The sequence below is a fragment of the Ranitomeya variabilis genome, chromosome 4 (genome assembly GCF_051348905.1).
Source record: "Ranitomeya variabilis isolate aRanVar5 chromosome 4, aRanVar5.hap1, whole genome shotgun sequence".
Taxonomy (NCBI): domain Eukaryota; kingdom Metazoa; phylum Chordata; class Amphibia; order Anura; family Dendrobatidae; genus Ranitomeya; species Ranitomeya variabilis.
The window spans coordinates 474,265,698-474,284,066 of NC_135235.1; the positions used below are offsets into that span (position 1 = coordinate 474,265,698).

The 18,369-nt window shown below is 45.1% G+C and overlaps 1 protein-coding gene and 1 long non-coding RNA gene across 5 annotated transcripts in view; one reads left to right on the top strand and one right to left on the bottom strand.

Moving 5' to 3' along the window:
- Positions 1 to 7,682, bottom strand: part of RNF157 (ring finger protein 157) — a 55,096-nt gene extending 47,414 nt beyond the window's left edge. For 3 of the 4 annotated variants that reach the window (XM_077251805.1, XM_077251808.1, XM_077251807.1), the window contains exons 1-3: positions 7,397 to 7,531; positions 6,902 to 7,049; positions 503 to 621 (exon numbers count right to left, since the gene is read on the bottom strand). In XM_077251805.1, the coding sequence (XP_077107920.1) occupies positions 503 to 621; positions 6,902 to 6,989 (207 nt within the window). In that variant the 5' untranslated portion in view covers positions 6,990 to 7,049; positions 7,397 to 7,531. Of the gene's footprint in view, positions 1 to 502; positions 622 to 6,901; positions 7,050 to 7,396; positions 7,532 to 7,662 lie in introns of those variants that run through there. The other variant, XM_077251806.1, reaches the window with a different exon arrangement.
- Positions 7,605 to 18,369, top strand: part of LOC143765298 (uncharacterized) — a 46,421-nt gene continuing 35,656 nt past the window's right edge. Inside the window, exon 1 of the long non-coding RNA XR_013213359.1 lies at positions 7,605 to 7,740. This is a non-coding gene — a long non-coding RNA (uncharacterized LOC143765298). The remainder of the gene's footprint in view (positions 7,741 to 18,369) is intronic.

The window sequence follows — 18,369 nt, forward strand, 5'->3', positions numbered from 1 at the left end:
TATAGAAGCACTGAGTCTACAATATTCCGATATAAGGAAAAAAATGGTGAAATAATAAAATATATATATTATATATATTGAATCACAATCCTGAAAAGAAAAAGGAAAGTCACAACCACGGCAGCCGTGGACAAGTATCTTGGAGGGTTAACATTGCATGTGTGCAGGATTAGCTATACACGTGTAAGCACTGTGATCCAGCCCTACATAAAGGAGGCGGGGGTATCCCTGTGTGCCCCCAACACACAGGCTGGCACAAGATGGAGGGGGCAGTGCGTTTGGAGTAGTGAGCAGACAGATGCTTTGTTGGCTTATGATAGGAAGTAATTAGAAAAACTATTTTGCACCCATGAACTGTTAAATATAGAGCAAAACACTGCAGATAAAACATGGTTATCTTCGGAGCATTTCATCCATCCGGCATGTAGGAACACAGCTTTTTACTAGGATTAAGGACACGGACCATTCAGATTACAGATCCAGCAGCAATCAGTACACATACCGTGACAGGGCGACTTCCGAGAAAGTTCAGGTCACTGTTTTCACCAAAAAGGTAGCCTTCAGGGTGGCTGGAATCAAACTTCTCTCCACCCATGATGAAATGACTGGCAAAGTAACTCCCTGGATATAGAAAGATGGACGTACAAATCAGACATACCAAAGTAATTCAGCCACATTATCTAACAGCACATATAGGATAGGCTACTTCCTACCGAGAAGAGCTGATCCATGCTGCCCAATCCGTGGCCAGCAGGTATCAGGCACCAGACAGGTATGCTTTACTCAAACGCTGCAGAGATTCAGAGAAGAAAAAAAAACATACTTTAAAAGACAAGAACGCTATAGACTAGTCAGACAGGCGGGTCTCCCCACCCAAGGCTGTGGATCAACGGGCAGTGGATGGGGAGAAGTCGCTGGGGACCCGCCTGGCCGATCATTCTACCACATGGCTGGGTCCATAGCGTCTGCCCTGGATTGACAGTTCTCCACCATCTGCATGCGCCCAGCGGCCTTTAAAGTATGTTTTTCACTGAAAAAACCCATACCTGACAGATCATATTGCCAGGGTCTAATACACACTGCCCATGGATTAATCAGCATGTATCCGCTAACAGGTTCAATTTAAAGGGGTTGTCCACCTTCAAAGACATTTTTTTTTACTTATATACATATACTTAGGACTAAAAATCACTTTTGCAATTGGATTTAATTAAAATTTTAGCGCTGTTTCAGTTTTATAGTCTGTTTCCCTGCACATTCAACTTTGATGTGGTCTGTGGTCATCAATCAGCTGAGAAGAGCTTAGAGACAGACATAAAAAAAAAAAAAAGTTACAAACTCTCACTGGATAGTCAGAACGAGCTCACTGACAGAATCTCAGATAACTCTATTGCAGGCTGCAGAATGATGGTGTACCATAGAGGCTATAGAAAGAAAAAACAGTGCATATAATCTAATCGAACATAAAATAATATAATATAATATATATTATATAATGCACAGAAGTGGACAAACCCTTTAAGGACTAGGCCTCCTAAGATTCAGTAATGAATAGTGTACCGAGTTATAAAGCATCAATAAAATTCTATTATTACATTATCACCATGACCAGGTGTCAGATTAATGGAAATATAGACCTCTACATGTTTTATAGACATCATACATTGATTTGTATACTACCGGCTTTATGTGGACCCTAATCTGGGGCCTACATTACATCACTGGAACCAATGTGGGACCCTAAAGAGATATACACCTATCTCTGTTGTAGGGGTTAATGCTCTCAAGTAGCCGCTTGCATACATGTGGCACAGGATTTTATATCAAAACAGCATGTAGTTTATTGTCCATTATAAATGTTACAGCTCCAAAATGAAAACGGTCTTCCTTCAATATCAATGAATAAGGGTATATCTCCACGTTCAGGATTGCATCAGGATTTGGTCAGGATTTTCCATCAGTATTTGTAAGCCAAAACCAGGAGTGGAACAATCAGAGGAAAAGTATAATAGAAGCATATGCACCACTTCTGCATTTATCACCCACTCCTGGTTTTGGCTTACAAATGCTGATGGAAAATCCTGACCAAATCCTGATGCAATCCTGAACATGGAGACATACCCTAACAGTCCTTAAATCAACATAAATGTAGCAGGCTCACCAATCTCTGTATTCCCAGCAGCAGCTCACATTTGTATTAAATGTGGTCACCAAACAAACACCTCTCTATTTGGCACCAGCACACCTCTCTTTGAAGAGCAGGGTAACAAACAGCTTCTGCCTTTCTCCAGTCTCAGCACACTCCACACTGTAGGAGGCTTGGAAACCCCGGACTGGATTATAGGATAGATTTTTCCCCAAGTTCTTTTAGTTACCCGAAAAAATTCAGACCCAAAATCCAGTCACATTAAACACTTTCAGTATGGTACAGGTTACATTCCTAACACATACCTACCATCCAGGACCTTACAAAGTATAGTATAAAACATACTAATGCAAATACAGTTATTAACGTTGCCCATCTGTTCTGGTATCAGGTAATTTTCCAACTAATGCAGCATGAGATTATTTTTGTAGAATACTGGATTAAAATCATTTTATGGATTTCAGTGCATAATTGGTGAGGTTTACCATCCAGGGCATAACTAGTTAGGCAGATCAACAGCCCCTGTAGGATCAGTAATGGCAGCCATATTGGTCACTAAAGAAGCAGATACATAGGAAACAACTAGAGAAAGCTTTTAGCAGCTTAGCACAGAAGGACACCTCAAGGACATAGGACTACTGGCATTTCATTTTAGGAGAATTAGCTCTCTAAAGAAAGGATTACAACATGGACCTTGTCAGACGGTACGGGTGGTAGGTGATGTATTCATGCCAGCAAAACATATGCAGGTCGCAATGATGGACCTAATGTACGCTAGCCGAGGCTCTGAAAATTACTTCATAGGGGAATAAAAGTCAGAGAAATGACTCGTCACAAAATTAGAAGACTATAAAAAGCTAAATGTGAAATACTGGGCTCCAATTAAGAATATGCGGCCGAATGTCATTAAGGAGAACAGTCTTTCTAGAAAGTGAAGGTCTGACAGGAATCTAATGAATAATCCATATTGGAAGGCTTGTCAGGCGGCTAACCTCTAGAATATATTAAACAGAAGTCACCGAATGACCCTCTTATTCCCGACCCGAGTGCGACTCGAAACACAACATGATGATGGTGACCGCCACCGACGCCAGCCCACCCCTGTCAACGACCTCCATCCGACTGGCCAGCAAGGGGTTAACCTGAGGCGCAAAACTATTTCACACTCGTAAAATGGTAGAACTTCCTCTGCGCGATACATTATTCATGCAGACGGCTTTCTGAATCACCTGCATTATTTAGCAGCGGAGGTAGAGGTGCACTGAAGGATGAGGCCTGGAGGGGGTGGGGGACAAGAGCGAGCGCGCAGGTAAAATCTGGGCTTTAACACAAGGACCCATGTAAGGCGCCATGAATGAGAAAACCACCACCTATAGCAAGTTTAATCTGTCCTGAGACTCCATTCTCCACTTGACAAGTACTCAATCTAAGAATCTATGGAAGAAGAGCACATCGCTGCATTCTATAGTATGCATGGACGACCGCATTGTGTACACCACAAGAGAATCAGCTCCCTGTGATACGTCTGATCCGGATAGAAGGCCATGTGCTGTGACAATAGAGAATGACATTGCTGATGAAATGACAACAGCGCTGCGGAGACTCCTGCCCCTGGATGAGGCTCTGCAGGGCTGATGCAGCAACTTAATGCAGTCACGCTGGATGCAGACACACCGGCTGCTGTGACGCCCCTTCATCTGCCCCCAGAACACTGTCTGATCTTATAATGCCACACTACTACTCCCAGAAAGCCATGTCAGGTATAAACACTTTCCCACGGACCCTGGCAGTCCCATGCAAACGACTGCAGCACAATGAGAGGTGTTATAAGGCTTAGATTCGTAAAACAATCCACTCCTTGTGTCCCGAAATAACTCCCCCCACAAATGCATAGTCATCGAAAACCATCTCATACAGAATTCTCTAATACACACAGTCACTGCTGACACGTCCGAATGTAAAGCTTAAAGGGTATTCGGGCTTGTAGAATAGTAGGGGTCATCACTGTGAAATCTCATCTGATAGATAGGAAAACTGATAAGAGAGCAATCACTCAATCTATTCCTATTAGAATGATCATGGGGAATGATGGGACGCAATTCCCTCTTATGGTCAGCGCTAACGGGAGGGGATGTACAGATCTGTGGCTGAGGGTGCACATGGCGTCCAACATGCAAGTCTATGGGAGAAGAGGAAAAAGCCACAGACATAAAACAGCAATATTATTAGAGGACAAAGATAGGAGAGGCACCAACAGTGGACCCTCATAGATCTAGCAATTATATAATATACATAAGTGAACATTTGTGAGGGTTATAAAAAAACAAAACAAAAACCACATGCAGTAGATGCTGTAAGACATTTTTACACTGGCTACAATAAAGCGAAATGGCAATATGTGATATAGGCTGAAAATGCCGTTTTTTAAATCCAATAATGCACATAAAAAACCCGCAAAGCCACCTTAAATGACTCGACATTCATAAAATCTGTCCGACGGGTTTTTAAATATTAAAAAGGAAAAAATCCACAGTCTAAAAATACCCTGGTTATACCGGTCTTACAGGAAGGAGCAGGCAATGCAGTCCCCGGGCGGCTTCTGTGCCCGTCCCATTATTAGAAGCTGCTGAAAACAGTACTGTGTATCCAGAAGCCCTACGCGTCCTATAAGGCTGGGCACATTCACAGTATTGTGGGTGATTTTTCTGGTGGAAACAGCTGCAGTACATGCTGTTTCTTTGGGGAATTTTTAGTTTCTTGAAGCGATTTGGATTTGTTTTGGGTATTTTGCATAATTTTGATAGGACAGTGCCCAGATTGGAGCAGCTTCACAGAAGTGGCATGCACGGTCATCGCCCATCAGGGGGGTTTCAAAAGCGGAATTTATATGAAGTGGTGTTAAAACAGAAATGAATAGGATGAGTCTAAAAAGCTTTTTTTGCCTGATTTTTCAGAGTGGAAAAGCTCCAAAAAAGCTCCTAAGAGAAGTCTGTGTGCTCATACCCTAACCCCAGCACTGACATCCAAGGGGCAGTGCGGCTTCTTTGCCACGAGCACACAAGGAGCACATATGTATGCAGGACAATGAAGGCCAGAGCTAAATATAATCCGGCGGTATAGAGACAAGAGCGCCAGGTGTCACCTGATATAAGACAAGCGCAGGACGTGGAGCAGACGTCTTATCATCATTGCTTTACACGGAGTGAGCGACTTCTGATAAATCTCCCAGTGATCTATAGGGAAACCTCGCACTAAGTGGCCCACTCCCCTACAGTGCCCCAAAAGGCGAAAAGAGGCATTGCAAGAGATTGATTATATGGACAATGGGATGTAAAGTGTTCTCAAACAATAAGGAGACTGAAGCATCACATTAACTATATTAGAAAACTGCTCAAACATCAGACCCCCAGAAGAGCTGTCGAGTCTCATGGGTGCTGCAAAAGCTTCCCGAAACCTCACAAAAATAAGCGATAACTGAATGATTCTTTTACGGGCAGCTGAGATGTTAGGCCAGCAGACATCGACATGTAGAGTTGGGGAGGAGCTGCCCAATACTTAGTAACTCAAATCCTGTTTTCCCCTCCTCGTTGCTTCAGTTGTCTCTCTAGCGCCACTGGCCCGGGTGCCCACCACTGTCTACTCCGGGTGCCCACCACTGTCTACTCCGGGCGCCAACCACTGTCTACTCCGGGCGCCAACCACTGTCTACTCCGGGCGCCAACCACTGTCTACTCCGGGCGCCAACCACTGTCTACTCCGGGCGCCAACCACTGTCTACTCCGGGCGCCAACCACTGTCTACTCCGGGTGCCAACCACTGTCTACTCCGGGTGCCAACCACTGTCTACTCCGGGTGCCAACCACTGTCTACTCCGGGTGCCAACCACTGTCTACTCCGGGTGCCAACCACTGTCTACTCCGGGTGCCCACCATTGTCTACTCCGGGTGCCCACCATTGTCTACTCCGGGTGCCCACCATTAAGATCATGCTATCTTAGCACCTCTGTTACAGCTATCTCCTCAACCTTCAGGCGCCTTTGCTCCGGTTTCTTCCTTGTAGTGTTTTTCCTACATTTGGCACAGGGTGGTGTGATTAATACCTGTATGTGCCATTCCCCACAGGGATGACAGTAACTAAGCGGCCCATAATTAACCATCTTCACGTGGCGTCGGCCCCAGGTACTTTGCTGGTATGAGATGCCATAACACATGCAGTTTAGCATTTACAATGACCAGAAGTCCCAGAAATCTCTACATATGAAGGACATCTGCTCACTAGTCCATTAGCACAATTTTAGAAACATCCTGGGGCCTGTGTACAAGTTTATTCTGACCACACAGACCTCACTTTTCACAGTCAGAGGGAAGGATTGCCACGGCGCTAAGGAACAGTAGTGATGAGCGAACGTGCTGGGATAAGGTGTTATCTGAGCATGCTCGGGTGCTAACCCAGTGTCCTCGGCGTGCTTGAATACTATGTTCGTGTCCCCACGGCTGCATGTCTCGTGGCTGGTTGACAGAGGCAGAAGAAGCGGGGATTTCCTGCTGCCTGTGTTGCGGCTGTCGAACAGGTGCGGAGACTTGAACATATTATATCAGCACACAGAAGACCTGAGCATGCTCAGATAACACCTCATCACTAATGAACAGTAATACACACTTGGCCTCAGCAATCCATCTGCTCCTCCATATAAAGATCCGGGAGGGAGAGGCAATCACCCGCCATGGCATCGTGCCCGCCACTCCTGGTACTCACCAGACTTGGGTGGGTATCTGTAGACGGAGTTAGATGGCATATCCACCTCTTCTACTCCCGCGTGCTGCCGGCTTGTAAGTGCCCCCATCTTCACCAGGACGACAGGAACCTCCCCGTTCCTATAACTGAGCTGCCATCTCACCAGTCACTAAGGTAAAGAGACAATGTGACGTCAGGGAGATACACGCCAGCGGATTGTGGTGCCCGGTGCCACCGCCGGTTGTCATGGCATCCAACAGCCATGCTCGGATCAGTCTCCTGGCACCAGGAGAGATGCAGAGTGGCACACAGCTGGGCACCATACTGATCACATGGGATGCCCACCACTGGCATCTGAGTGGGGAGGGGCTAGACACCCCTACATGTGCCCAGGTAGCTGTGACAGCACCACCCATACATACTACAGCCCATACATAGTGTGAGACGTGCCATCAGACACCGTGCCACCCCAGCTGCCATGTCCCCTGCCCGCCGCCACACAGCCAGCGTCTGTACCTGTCCCGTCCGGCTCCTCACACCGGTCCCTGCAGCAGCTGCAGCACACACCAGTGACGTCACTCCACCGCCTGGAACCCCTCCCCCTCGGCGAACGCTACCATTGATGAGGAAGGAGGCGGAGTCACCTTCCCCATGACAACCATATTCTCTCACTCGGGAACCACGTGTTTAAAGTCCCATTTGGGAGGAGGGCCTGACACCTGTGGGCGGAGATTGTGCTGGTGACTGACAGCTTGTCTGTCGGTAACTCTCAGGCTATATACCGTATATGGAGGCAGAAAGCGGCAGGTACGGTCCATGGCGGACCGGCGGGGAGGAAGCCGAAAGCGGAAAGGTCATCGGTGAGCGAGCGGGAAGTGACTGCTAAGGAGCGCCATCTAGTGGCACTGAGTGTCATTACAGCCGTCATAGAAAGCGGAGCAGCCCTCAGTGAGCACACACTCCTCATCACTGCACATCATGATGATGATGATGGTGCTATACATTGGTTTTCCTCACATCACTCTGGAAGCCCAGAGGTTTTGTACTTGTAGAATGAGGTTTGTATAGCACCATCATGGGGTACATATAATGTAGCAATTTCTACATGTATTACAGATTTTGCACTTTTATACCTTTTAAGCCAAGATGAAGAAATCGCCTATTCTGGCTGTGTTTTTCTAATTTTCTTTTTTTATAGTTTATAGTGTGCAAGATAAAATATAATATACACACACATATAGGGTCAGACTGGGGTGTCTGGGGCCCACCCTACAGCTATATGCAAATATCTGTTATCCAGGTTATAGTGAAGCATCGACTGTAACACACAGGCGACTCCTGCACATCTACCGTGTGCACCACCATAACTAGGATGTACAATTACGGTAGTTGGCATTAAAGGACTTTCTTATACTAATACCACATAAGAGGGAGAAATACTGCCACACAATGAATGGACTACATATTCTACCACATAGTGACCAAATAACACTACATACAAGGGACAAATACTGCCACAATGTGAACAGGCCACATATTACCACCATATAGTGCCTGAATACCACATTCAAGGGATAAATACCATCACACCGAGACAAGACAACATATTACCACCACAAAGTGACCGAATACCACATACAGAGGACAAATACTGACACAAGGTGACCAGACCACATATTACCAACACATTGTGACCGAATATTACCACATACAAGGGATATTTCCCTTGTCACACTGTGACCAGATTACATGTTACCACCACATAGTGACTGAATACTACATATAAGTGATACATACCATCATGCCGTGACCAGACTACAAATTACCACCACATAGTGACCAAATAATATCACATACAGAGGATAAATGCCACAAAGTGACCAGACTACATAGTACCACCACAAAGTGACCAAATACAATACTTGATCATAAATAAATATCACACTAATATTATCATAAGTGTCATTATACACAGGAGCTCTGTATTTACTGCCATTGTGCAGGTTATATAGTGATCACCAGTGACATTATACACAGGAGCTCTGTATATAGTGTCAGTGTACAGGTAATACAGTGATCACAAGTGACATTATACACAGGAGCTCTGTATATAGTGTCAGTGTACAGGTAATACAGTGATCCCTAGTGACATTATACACAGGAGCTCTGTACATAGTGTCAGTGTACAGGTAATACAGTGATCACTAGTGACATTATACACAGGAGCTCTGTATATGGTGTATAATGTACAAGTAATACAGTGATCGCTAGTGTCATTATACACAGGAGCTCTGTACATGTTGTCAGTGTACACAATACAGTGATCACTAGTGACATTACACACAGGAGCTCTGTATATAGTGTCAGTGTACAGGTAATACAGTGATCACCAGTGTAATTATACACAGGAGCTCTTTATATAGTGTACAGGGATCACCAGTGACACTATAAACAGGAGCTCTGCGTATAGTGTACAGGTAATACAGGAATCACAGTGATATTATACACAGGAGCTCTGTATATAGTGTGCGTGTATATGTGATACATTGACTCACCAGTGACGTCTCTAGGTGAAGTCCTTCATCTTCACTTTTCTTCTTCATGTGGCACAGACCGCCATCACTTCTTTCTGTCAGGACTTATCTTTGCAGGAAATTACAGTCATTTAGAGCTGATCACTTCTAGAGCACATCCTCCACTTATTTCCCAACTTCTACACTATGCCAGATGAAGAAAAAAAAGCAACATAGTGCCGCCTTGCATAGTAACAGGACCTCCCTTTTGTTCCCCCACAGGGCAAACAATCTCCAAAAAAGTTAATTATATTACAGCAGTAATAATGTCCCCCACTTGTCACCATAAACTAAATGTTTGTTCCTCATTCTGGCCTCCATACAGTAATTAAAAAGAACCTGTCAGTTCTCCATGCCTTCCGACCCAGCAGCATTCACTTATTTATGAGTAAATTCCCAGCCTAAGCAGCCCTGTATAACGTTTTTTCCGTAAAAACGAGGTATAAAAAAAACATTTACTGTATAGTGTCCCTGTTTGCTATGCTAATGGGGGCTTTGACTTGTTGCCCCTGACTAGTCATCCCTCTTTCCATGTCATCACACCCTTCTGGGGTCATAGTCAGGGATCAAGGAGGCAGAGCCAGGGCCTGTCCCTTCCTCTGGCCCCAGCATCATGCCGCATCCACAGTGACAGAAGTAAAAAAAAAAAACAAACCTCTCTTACCTACCTGTGTTCCTGGCGCCAGCGCAGTGTCCCCTCCTTAGTTCAGGTGTGTTCAAGTTAAAATGGCAGCTGACCTAGCAGAGGCCGGCGACTAACGTGAGTGCGCTCGTCGCAGGTGCTGCATGACAGTGACATCATACACTGGTGATGTCACTGTCATGCGCCAATTCTCTGCGAGGACAGCGGCCTATTACAACAGCGCAATGCTTTCCAAATGAATGTGCATCCGAGGACGCACATTCAGTTGACACCAGCGGGCCACCTTTACATCCTGCTCGGGGGCCCGCCAAGGCCCCAGGGCCCATCGGAGATTTTCTTGAGTGTACAATGCGATTTTTAGTACATAACATCCAAATGACATCTGACTGCAATGCATTTTAACATGAACTTTTACATAGAGTAATTCTCTATCATTTACACAGTTTTCAAAGAAAAAAAAATAAATATATATATATATGGATAGCTACAGATAGATAGAGATATGTGAGTGAGATATATAATACTTTGCATGTGCAGCTTACTGTACATGTGTTTTATTACTCCATAAATGATTGTCTGCAAAAAATGGCGTGGGATCCCCCTAAATTTTATTAACAAGCAGAGGGAAAACCAACAGGTGGGGGCAGATGTTTATAGCCTCGAAAGGAGGTACTACCCATGGAACTTCAGGCAACCATATTCCTCACCTGTTCAATGAGAAAATAATCCAATTGGCCCGCGACGCGTCTAGCCCTGCTACATCTAGATGGCAGGCTGCCTTGTTACATGATGTGTCTATACAGCCTGTCATCCAGCAGAGACACTGAGCTGCCCATGCTTGCTCAGCAACTCGCGGTGACATGCTAAAGTTGAGCAGAGTTCATATCAAATGAACTTGTTTCACCTCACTGACGTCAGAAAGGTCATCGGAGTTCGGCACTGACGTCATTGAGTTCAACTGAGTTCATTGGCTCTGGTCTCCAATGACCTTTCTGACGGCACAGCGAGCGTGAGAACTTTCTCATATAGGGACCCTATGTCATATTTTTTTGTGGGGGTACCCATATTTAATAACCAGTAAAGGCTAAGTATACAGCTGTGAGCTAATATTAATAGCATGGGAAGCTCCATGCGTATTGCCCCCTTCCCAGGCTATAAACATCAGCCCCCAGCCATCTGCTTTCCCTCTGCTGATTAATAAAATGTCGGGAGACCCCACGCCATATTTTTCAGAACATAATTTATTCTGTAATAAAATACATGCACAGTAAGCTACACAAGCACTGTACTAATTATATATGTGTCATTGACATCTATATATCCTATGTGTATATATCTATTCCATCTATTATATTCTAACCTGTCAGTGTGATTTTACTGTACGCGGCAGATAAATTGCTGGCTTTTCTTCTATCCATTTATCTATGTAAATATATATAAAACTGTCCACTTAGGAAGCAACACTGTTTGACAATCAATTTCACATGCTGTTGTGCAAATGGAATAAACAACAGATGGAAATTATTGGCAATTATCAAGACACACTCAATAAAGGAGTGGTTCTTCAGGTGGGGACCACATCTCAGTACCAATGCTTTCTGGCTGATGTTTTGGTCACTTTTGAATGTTGGTTGTGCTTTCACACGGACTCTACAACCCACACAAGTGGCTCAGGTAGTGCAGCTCATCCAGGATGGCACATCAATGCGAGTTGTGGCAAGAAGGTTTGCTGTGTCTGTCAGCGTAGTGTTCAGAGGCTAGAGGCGCTACCAGGAGACAGGCTAGTACACCAGAAGACGTGGAGGGGGCCGTAGGAGGGCAACAACCCAGCAGCAGGACCACTACCTCAGTCTTTATGCAAGCAGGAACAGGAGGAGCACTGCCAGAGCCCTGCAAAATGACCTCCAGCAGGCCACAAATGTGCATATGTCTGCACAAACAGGTAGAAACCGACTCCATGAGGATGGTCTGAGTGCCCGACGTCCACAGATGGGGGTTGTGCTCACAGCCCAACACCGTGCAGGACGCTTGGCATTTGCCACAGAACACCAGGATTGGCAAATTCGCCACTGGTGCCCTGTGCTCTTTACAGATGAAAGAAGGTTCACAATGAGCACATGTGACTGACATGACAGAGTCTGTAGACACCATGGAGAGCGATCTGCTGCCTGCAACATCCTTCAGCATGACCGGTTTGGCAGTGGGTCAGTAATGGTTTGGCGTGGCATTTCTTTGGAGGGCCGCACAGCAGCCCTCCATGTGCTCGCCAGAGGTAGCCAGACTGCCATTAGGTACCGAGATGAGATCCTCAGACCCCATGTGAGACCATATGCTGGTGCGGTTGGCCCTGGGTCCCTCCCAGTGCAGGCAATGCCAGACCTCATGTGGCTGGAGTGTCAGCAGTTCCTGCAAGATGAAGGCATTGAAGCTATGGACTGGCCCGCCCGTTCCCAGACCTGAACCCATTTGAACACATCTGGGACCACAGACTGTCCAGGAGATGGCGGATGCTTTAGTCCAGGTCTGGGAGGAGATCCCTCAGGAGACCATCTGCCGCCTCATCAGGAGCATGCCCAGGCGTTGTAGGGAGGTCATACAGGCACTTGGAGGCCACACACACTACTGAGCATCATTTCCTTGTCTTGAGGCATTTCCACTGAAGTTGGATCATGTCACGCTCACGCCCTGACTGATGGGCGTGAGCCAAGGGGGTTTGTGGCCCCACTGTGCCACGAACCAGACTAACCTGGAAGGGGCGTGACTATGACAGCTGTCTTGCTTTTCACTGGAGCCTCTGATGGTGAGGCCAGGCTTGTGCGGCAGGCAGCTGCCAGGTGCTACCCCAGGGTGGTGTCGGGCTGTGGCTGCTGATCCCACTTGGAGAACCGGAACACTAGGACTGGTGCGGGCATCAGGCAGGACTGGCAGATGAGCACGGATGAAACTCAGACAAGTAGGCTGGCTCGGCTGAGACACAGGGCTGGCAGATGTCAAACAGAAATCAGTCCCAGGAGCGCTGAAGGAAACTCAGACAACATATGTAGTTTACCACAACGCGTTTCGACGGTAAACACCGTCTTCTTCAGGTGGGAGTTTATTAATGGGAACAGGAAGGCAGTATTTAAACAATAGACAGCCAATCACAACGCTGTTCACAGATTTACAAATTTAAAGGAACATTCACATAGAAAAAAAAAAAAAAAGAGCAACCACTGATAAATGTAATCGCATAGATTCAAATATAACATTAAAATCATAAAACAAGAGATTTTCTTTTTTATTTTATTTATATATAATTAAAACCATATCACAGATAAAAAAATAATATAAAAGTCATTATGAATCTACACCTATATAGACAAAAAATTACGTGCTCAATAATTACGACTCTTATCTAGCTACTTTCTCAATCATTAAGTTAAGCCCCTCAGGGGTTAATGTACCGAGCTTAAAAATCCAAAAACTCTCACGATTCACAAGACTATTAAAACGTTACGCCACAGAGTCAGGTATATGATTGATAATAATTAATTTTAGCGTTTTAAGATCCTTATGGTGCGCTGTTAAAAAATGTTTTGAAAGGCTGTGCAGGAGAAAGCCATTGCGAATGTTTTGGCAATGCTTTGTTTGTATGGTTCGGCCTACATATTGCAGGCCGCACCCACATTCCAACAGGTAAACCACATATGTGGATTGGCAGTTTAAATGAAAATTAATCTTGTACGAAGTGCCTGTAACATTGGATTTAAAATGAGTTACCCCATTAAGGATGGAGGTACAGCAAAGACATCTTGGGGCTTTACACGGAAAACAGCCAGGGTTCAAAGGTCCTAAGGAGGTGGAAGGACCTGGTCTCAGAGTGGTGTTGCTCGGTGCAATGAGGTTGCGTAGTGTACGATTCCTCCGAAATATAGTTCTGGGGTTTGAGGGGATATGTCTGGATAGAACTGGGTCTCCTTTAAGGATGGGCCAATATTTTTACAGGAGCCTTTTAATCATACCATGAGACTGGTTGAAGGTGGTCACCAAGCTCCATCTGCCAAATGCAATATCATGTGGGGGCAAAGTTGCTTTCTCCTTAATCCTATTGATACAGTCCGTCTGAGTTAGAGTTTTGGCCTTCAAAAATGCATCATTAACAAGTTTCCTTGGGTATCCTTTTTGTTGGAACCTCTGATCCAAGATCTTGGCCCCTTTACAGAAATCTGAGTCCCGAGTACAATTCTTACGTATTCACCAGTACTGCCCATATGGAACATTCTGTATCCACCTAGGAAGATGGCCGCTGTTAAAGCTTAAATAGCTGTTCACATCCACTTCCTTGAAGTGTGTCATAGTGGAAAAAATGCCAGATTCATCAACCAGTACCATCAAGTCCAAAAACTGAATGGACGTGTTGGAGATGTTGGCGGTGAAATTTAGACCCCAGGAATTTTTATTCAGATCAGAAATAAAATCAAGCAACTCCCCCTCCGTACCAGTCCAAATTATGAAAAGGTCATCGATAAAACACTAATTTATCACACGTCCGTGGGGACTGCGCGATGAACACGGACTCAAATGCCCCCATAAATAAATTTGCATAACTGGGGGCGAATCTCGTCCCCATCGCGCAGCCCCTGACCTGGCGGTAGAAAACATGTTCGAAAGAGAAAATGTTGTTATAAAGTACAAATCGAATGGCATTGAGTATAAAGTCCCTTTGATTGGGGTGTAATGAAGAATCATCTACAAGAAATTGTTGTACTGCCTCTATGCCCCTATCATGGGGAATATTTGTATAGAGGGCTTGAACATCCATCGTAATTAAAAAACAGTTTGGGGTAGGTGCTAACTTAAGAAGGGAATCAATGAGATGAGATGAACCCTTCAGATAGGAGTCCAATCTCATGACATACTTCTGGAGAAAAAGGTCTATGTAATGGGAAAGATTGCTAGTAATTGAACCAATACCAGAAATAATAATAATAATGTTTGTTTTGACAGGGCTGGCAGAGACACAGGGCTGGCAGGAACGGCAGAGACACAGGGCTGGCAGGAACGGCAGAGACACAGGGCTGGCAGGAAAGGCAGAGACACAGGGCTGGCAGGAAAGGCAGAGACACAGGGCTGGCAGGAAAGGCAGAGACACAGGGCTGGCAGGAAAGGCAGAGACACAGGGCTGGCAGGAAAGGCAGAGACACAGGGCTGGCAGGAATGGCAGAGACACAGGGCTGGCAGGAAAGGAGTATGAAAAAACAGGTTGGGACCTGTTCACACGGGAGATGCAGGTATGGATATGAAGTATGAAGGAAAGGAGTATGAAGGAACAGGTTGGGACCTGTTCACACAGGAAGAGAAGTGCAAGGCTGCAGATAGGAGCGGAAGGGCAGCAAGAGATAGCACAGCAACAAAAGCTAAGCAGAGCGGAACCGCAAGGAATGCAGAGAGGAGCTGCAGCAAGAGATTTCTGCAGAAGCTAAGCAGAGCGGAACTGCAAGGAGTGCGGAGAGGAGCTGCAGCAAGAGATTACTGCATCAGCAGAAGCTAAGCAGAGCTGGGCCACAAGGAATGTGGAGAGGAGCTGCAGCAAGAGATTCCTGCAGCAACAGGAGCAGAGCAGAGTAGAACGGAGCAAAACCGCAGGAGTGCGGAGCAGAGGTAAAGCTGCAAGAGAGCGGAGCACAGGCAAGTCACAAGACCCGCAAGAGTGCAGAGCATAAGGATGCAAGGAAAGACAAAGCAGGGAAGGAAGCCACAGACAAGGAGACAGAGGTAGGACAAAGTTCAGACAAGGTAATGGAACAAGACAAGGTACAAGAACAAAGACACAGGGACCAGGATATTCTGCCTCCTGGAGGGCGGACAAACAAGATAAAGGCAAGGAGAAAAGCCTCTAGAGAGGGAGTAACATAGAGCAAGGCCTGGCAACTCAGAAGCTAAACACAAACTGAGCTAACACATTGCACAGGCTCAGTCCACTGGGTGGAGCTGCACTAAATACTGGAGGCCTCTTGGTCAGGAACAGATTAAACAGGTGCACCTGATTCCTATAAGAACCAGAGTGTTCAGGCGCCGCCACCTATGCACACAGCCAGGAAGCATGCAGAGAGCAGAGGCACCACAGATTATGAAGCTGGCAAGAAACAGAAACCACAACATGACCTGGAGCAGTGGGTAAGATAGTGTGAGAGATGAGAGGCCATGCCGTGATGCCAGCAGAGTTGTTACTGATCAGCCTGTAACTTCATTTTCCACTTTGATTTTCAGCATCATTCCAACTCCAGACCTCCGTGGGATATTAGTTGTGGTTTATGTTGAACATTTTTAGGTTTTATTCTTCCCAACACATTCCACTATGTAATGAATAAAGATTTACAACTAAAATATTTGATTCAGTGATATCTAGGATGTGCGATTTGTGTTCCCTTTATTTTTTTGAGCAGTGTATATATTTGTAAGAAAATATATAATATTTTTCATATAGAAATGTTTGCAAACAGTGCTAACATTGCATTAATACATTTTAATTACTATTTTAAACTTAATTTCGCAAAAAAAAAAAAAACTACAAGAAAACTGGTGGCACCTTCCCTTTTAAATCATGACAACCCAAAACATCCAAATGACCCTGATCAAAAGTTCACATAGCCCATTTCGTAATACCGTGAATTGCCCCTTTTAACATCAATGACATATTGAAGTCTTTTGTGGTAGTTGTGGATGAGGTTCTTTGTTTTCTCAGATGATAAAGCTGCCCACTCTTCTTGGCAAAAAGCCTCCAGTTCCTGTAAATTCCTGGGCTGTCTAGCATGAACTGCGCGCTTGAGATCTCCCCAGAGTGACTCAATGATATTGAGGTCAGGAGACTGAGATGGCCACTCCCACTCCAGAACCTTCCATTTGTTCTGCTGTAGCCAATGACAGGCTGACTTGGCCTTGTGTGTTTTGGATCGTTGTCATATTGGAACATCCAAGTGCATCCCATGCGAAGCGTCAGGGCTGATGAGTGCAAATTTGCCTCCAGTATTTGCTGATAACGTGCTGCATTCATCTTTCTTTCAACTTTGACCAAGTTTCCTGTGCCACTGTAGCTCACACATCCCCCAAAACATCAGTGATCCACCTCTGTGCTTTACAGTAGGAATGGTGTTCCTTTCATCATAGGCCTTGTTGATCTCTCTCCAAATGTAACGTTTATGGTTGTGGCCAAAAAGTTCAATTTTTTGTAGGCGAGATACTTTGTGGCATTTGAGCAGTAATGGCTTTCTTCTGGTGACTTGACCATGTAGCCCATTTTTCTTCAGGTGCCTCCTTACTGTGCATCTTGAAACAGCCACACCGCTAGTTTTCAGAGAGTCCTGTATTTCAGCTGATGTTATTTGTGGGTTTTTCTTTGCATCCCGAACAATTTTCCTGGCAGTTGTGGACAAAATTTTTGTTGCAGTGCGTTTTTTTTTTTGTTTTTTTTTATCATGCCCATTGACTTGCGTTGGCAGGTCTCGTCCGAGATACAAGGACTATCACAGATGAGCTGGGACTCATAGCTTAACATTGGTGATTTTATCGTATTGCACTTGGGCGTTTTCCTCGCAGATGAGTATGAGCAGTTTTGCCTTTTAGGATGAGACTTTCACATAGACCTAATACAAAAAAATAATGGATGCCATATGCACACCACCTGTTTTTAACAGATCCATTGTATAGGAAACTGATTTTTTTTTATTACGGTACTATTTTTTTTAATTGTGGATGCGAAAAACAGACATATGGAACACCATAAGGATGAAAATCAGACAAGTTTTCATCCACTTATATGAATGTGACCTTACATTGACAAGGAGTCTCCTTTACATCTTTTACATGGAAGACTAACATGGAAACCAGGCCACAACCACAGCATGTGAGGTGTTTAGCTGCCATCCCTGGCACTGCACAAGGGTATGTTACAGCCAACATTTACTGCAGATGGACTCTCATATAGAGTCATGCCTTCATGATTTTACAGCACTTCTCCCCCAACAGAGATCCCATGTGTCAGTAGTGAGAAATCTAGCATAGAAGCCATATGCAAATCAGGTTGGAACTGCACTGGGGAGGGTGTCAATGCACTTGGACAGTTTCTTTCAAAAACCTATACAGCAATACCACTGTTTCCATATGTAGAAACATGCTGACAGCTTCCCTTTAACCCCTTAACGTCTTATGATGGACCATACCCATCATAAGTCAACTCTCTGCCTTAGATGCAGGAACATATCCGTGTGTAATCAGTGTGACACGTACCGGCGCAT